Raw genomic sequence first — 4,984 nt, 5'->3', positions numbered from 1 at the left:
AACAGCAGAAACTGGGGTTGGGACATATGGAGGGGTGCTTGAAGAAAGGGATGGGGAGAGGAATGCTCAAATATTTTAATGGCTTTTGCTCATATTACATATATTTGGTGAAATTTGATATTTTTTTCCAAAAACAGAGGGTCTGAGGAGGTCGGCCCGGCGTCTAAGACTAGGTTTCAGACTCTAAGATTCTATCCGGGAATAGTATGATATAATTATTATTTGTTATCTACAACAATTAATAATCATCTAGATAATTACTTTTTGTTGTCAAGAAAAGAATTGTATATTATATTATTATCTGATTTCCAACTAGACATTTAGTTAATTATCATCTAATTACAATTTCTTAACAACCATATCAACCATATCAATATTTATCATGTAATTAATATTTGATGTCGACAAAATGATCATTCATTATTGACATTAATCCAAGTCTAGGTCAGGTTTGGGTTCAGCTGTAACTAGATAATCTAGGTCAGGTTGGGTTCAGCTGTAACTATTTAATCTTGGTCAGGTTGGGTTCAGCTGTAATTAAATAATTTAGGTCGGGTTAGGTTCAGTTGTAACTATTTAATCTAGGTCAGGTTGGGTTCAGCTGTAACTAGATAATCTAAGTCGGGTTGGGTTCAGCTGTAATTTAATAATTTAGGTCGGGTTGGGTTCAGCTGTAACGGGTTCAGTGATTTCTGTGATACAGCAGAGGAGGAGGAGAACAGGGACCTGGAGCAGAGCAATCCTTATCCAACCCGGAGATCTGAACTCATCCTACCCAACCCTAATATTCAAGTTGATCTTTCAGATGTCGATGTATCAAATGTAAGTTTATCAACGACATATTATACACTTTAAAAAGTCACATTATTCTATTCTTCCTTTCCTCTGTAAATTGCCTATTTTGTCAAATTTTTATAAAATTGGAGGAGGAAATATTCCCACTTCTATTTTGTAGGTTTTTTTCTCAAATATGTACTACTAAGTTCTCAATCACTTTTTTATAATATTTCCTAAATAAATACATGACTAAGCTACTTGTACACTTTATTTAAAATAGATAAAGCATTTTTATAATTTTTTTTTAATTTTTATAAAATAAAATGGTACGAGGCATAGTTGATAATTTCAAATGTTCATATTTTTTCTCCACTGCAAATAGTACAGAGAGCTTTCTGGGCAGAGCTCTGCTTTCTTAGGCTGTAGGAATGCATGAACGGACATCTCAAATATCTATAAAATGCAAACCATGTATCTATAATTTCAGGCCAGCCGTCTTTTAAATATCTTTCTGATAGAAAATTTTCCTTTAGATTTGTTTTTGCTGTATGTAAAGAGTACATTTTTCAGTCATTTGTATTTTAGTTTAAAGGGAAAAACTGACTTCTAAAGCTTTGGAGAGAGTGTACAAAAAAGTAATTCAACTAGCCATACGCAGTTAACTACTTCACACTATTCATGAAATCCGACCTAATTTTGTTTAGGGAGGCTGGTTGGATCGAAGGAGGAGGATGGCCTCCGTGTCTACCCCCTGGGAGAGGTTGGAGATGGCCTCCAAGGAAATATAATTTAATCCAAAATTTTTTATTCTCTAAATTGAGATTCAATAAATTAGAAGACAAAGCCAAAAGAATGAGTTTAGATTAAAAAACCAAAGTAAACCACAATAAATCTACTTATTTATTATTATTATTATTATTTATTGCTATAAAAATGTTCACGTACTGTAGTCAAACCTTACAATTTTAATGAGTTTTACACATGTTACAGTATTATCCACAAATAATGAGACTAGACAGACAAATTTACGAAGTTTATTCAATCGTTTAACAGTAATAAACATTAATATTTCCCTGCAGACGTAAAGTAATAATTTAGTTTACCAATAAAGGATGGTAAAAGAAGAATTCAACCTTCAGATCGTATTCATTGAATCTTATATTACATTTAAAAGTCGTCATTAAAGCCTCATGTTTTGTGGGTCACCCTGAAATTCTGAATTTTATGTTTGGTTTGACTGCAGGAGGATATTTTTGTATATTAAAGGTTTCTGAAACCCTGGACAGCTTGTTCGCAGAAGCTGCATACGATAAAAGATTTAGGAAAACATGAAATAAACTAGAAATTCTTAGAAACAGATTTAGAAAATATACATTTAAGAAAAATAAGACATTGTGTCACAGTTTGCAATATTAAAGATTAATGATACTTTTTTAAAACAATTACAAAATCTAAGTTGATCTAAATTTGCAGAGTCAATCCTTTTAAAGTTTCTTTATTTGTTGTATAGACCTGATGTTGGAAAAGCTGCAACTGATGTGGAAGTAAATATTGCAATACGATCAATGGGTCCTGTGGATGAAACAAAACAAAGTTTTACTCTCGACTGTTATTTTAGGTTCACCCTACACCCTACACCCTACACCCTACACCCTACACCCTACACCCTACACCCTACACCCTACACCCTACACCCTACACCCTACACCCTACACCCTACACCCTACACCCTACACCCTACACCCTACACCCTACACCCTACACCCTACACCCTACACNCTCTACACTCTACACTCTACACTCTACACCCTACACCCTATACTCTACACCCTACACCCTACACCCTACACCCAACACCCTACAGATCTAGACTGCCTCAGTATAATCCTTATATTTAGGCAGTACTGGACTGACTCTAGGTTAAGGTACAACACGACCAACCTGAAAGAGTTGGCAATGAATTGGCAATTCCTATCTAGGAACTACAGCTAACCATATAAATCTTACCAATGAATCTAATCACCCTGGAATAAGTTGTGAGAGAACTATTTTTTTCCTTCCCCGCAAAGGGGTCAATGACATTTATTATAAATTTCAATTCGCATTTGTCATAGGTTACACTAATCATAAGTTACACTTCTCATTCTTAAGTGGAGTGAAATAGTGGATTTCATTTTTAATTTTAAAGACATTTCCTTTTCTAAAATTGTTTTTTTTTATGTAAGAAAAATAACCTTTTTTTGGATAACTTTAGGAATTGCAATGCCTTGTGAGATTTAGGTATTTTTAAAATATTTAGAAACAGAACTGTGAAAGAAAATAATATAGTTTTTGAATTTTTTACATTTTTGTCTGAGTAAAAATAATGAATTTTGTTAACCTATCTGATAATTTTAAACCTGAAATGTTTACAAAATCTTTTGAAAAACAATTGAAATTCAATTAGAGATGACGAAAATATCATTATTAAAAAATCTAAATGAAAAATAGAAAATTAAAATATTTTTTTGGATACCTAGATATTATGTTTCCAACGAAATATGTACTAAGGGTATTTTAAAATAAAGAAAATTATTAAAATCATGATTGCCTGTTATTTAAAGAATCTGGAGACCGGATACATACTTCCTAAATGGGAAGGATTCCTACCTACACAAGATAGCTGTACCTAATAGGAACATAGATACTTATACTTTAAAGGAACTGTTCACGTAATATCAAGTGACCCTCTTTTCAAATAGTTTCCGATTTACTAAGGTATCCTTTATAATTTAAACCTTCCTGTTCTCTGAGTAAATATCCTTATTTTATATAAAAATATAACAATTTTAATCGTGGTAAATTAATAACTGACTTAAGGATTTTACAGAATTTAAATGTATTCCCAAAAGAAAAATGACGATATCATATTCACACATATAAAAGCTTTTAATCATGCTGTTTTGAATTAACGAGAGGGTCGTTTTGAATTACACCTAAAGTTCATATAACATTTATTTTAACATGTCTTTGGATACTTCTAATCCCCTTGGTAAAATATCAATTTGTCAAAATCGAAAATTTTTTGTTTAATTGTTAATAAAAAGTAATTGTATTGAAGAGTATATTACAAAGTCAATTCAGATTGTGACCTAAATATTTTATAGATATGTCAGTCATCAAGCCGTTGCTTATTACAAAATATTTCGCCACATTGTTGTTCAATCGACAAACCAAAGACGACATTCATGCCTCAATTCATTACGCCACCATTGGTCATGTTTTAAGTATGTTTACCCCAGGTTTATCCGTATAGGTCCAACAGGACGGATATCCTACTCACAGAGATTAACCGTCACAGCCAGGTATAGAAACTTTACAGTAAACTTTAGATATTAAACATGTTAAACTTGTTTACGTAGATGTCACCTTCTATAGCTGCTAACTTTGGTGCACGGCGTTTCCCTTGAAATTTAAAAAATTGTCAACACCTTTTAACTTGTCTACTTGTCTACCTGACTACTTGTATACCTGTCTACCTGTCAACCTGTCCATTTTTCTACCTGTCTTTTTGTCTAATTGCCTACTTTTGTACCTATATACTAGTCTACCTGTCTACTAGTCTACCTCTTTACCTGTCTACGTGTTTAACTGTCTACCTGTTCACCTGTCTACCTGTTTACCTGTTTACCTGTCTACGTGTTTTATTGTCTACTTGTCTAGCTTTCTATCTGTTTACCTGTCTACGTGTCTACCTGTCTATCTGTCTACCTGTTTACCTGTCTTCCTGTCTACCTGTGTATCTGTGTACCTGTCTACCTGTCTGCCTATCTACATGTCAACCTAACTACCTGTCTACCTGTCAAGCTGTCTACCTAACTACCTGTCTACCTGTCTATCTGTCTACCTGTCTACATGTCTACCTGTCTACATGTCTACCTGTCTACCTGTACCTGTCTACCTGTCTACCTGTACCTGTCTACATGTCTACCTGTCTACTTTTCTACCTATTTACCTGTCTACTTCTTTAACTGTCTACCTGTCTACCTGTCTATCTATCCTAAATATGAATCCTCTAGATGTAACATGGACCTAAGAAAATTCCCCCTCGACTCCCAACGTTGTCCTCTAGAAATTGGAAGCTTTGGGTTTGATACTACAGAGATGACTTACAGGTTAGCTTACTTAAATGCAGGGATAATTTTGAGACACCTCCCCCCCCCCCTTT

At 33.8% G+C, this 4,984-nt stretch overlaps 1 protein-coding gene across 1 annotated transcript in view; it reads left to right on the top strand.

Annotated features, from left to right (window-relative positions):
- The first annotated feature begins 3,384 nt into the window (after positions 1-3,384).
- Positions 3,385-4,984, top strand: part of LOC111714131 (gamma-aminobutyric acid receptor subunit alpha-3) — a 10,217-nt gene continuing 8,617 nt past the window's right edge. The window contains exons 1-3 of the mRNA XM_023489176.1: positions 3,385-3,452; positions 4,059-4,121; positions 4,836-4,931. Coding sequence (XP_023344944.1) covers positions 4,843-4,931 — 89 coding nt within the window. The 5' untranslated portion in view covers positions 3,385-3,452; positions 4,059-4,121; positions 4,836-4,842. The remainder of the gene's footprint in view (positions 3,453-4,058; positions 4,122-4,835; positions 4,932-4,984) is intronic.

This window comes from Eurytemora carolleeae, unplaced genomic scaffold (assembly GCF_000591075.1).
Source record: "Eurytemora carolleeae unplaced genomic scaffold, Eaff_2.0 scaffold1444, whole genome shotgun sequence".
NCBI lineage: Eukaryota > Metazoa > Arthropoda > Copepoda > Calanoida > Temoridae > Eurytemora > Eurytemora carolleeae.
This window is presented reverse-complemented; position numbering and strand designations above follow the sequence as displayed.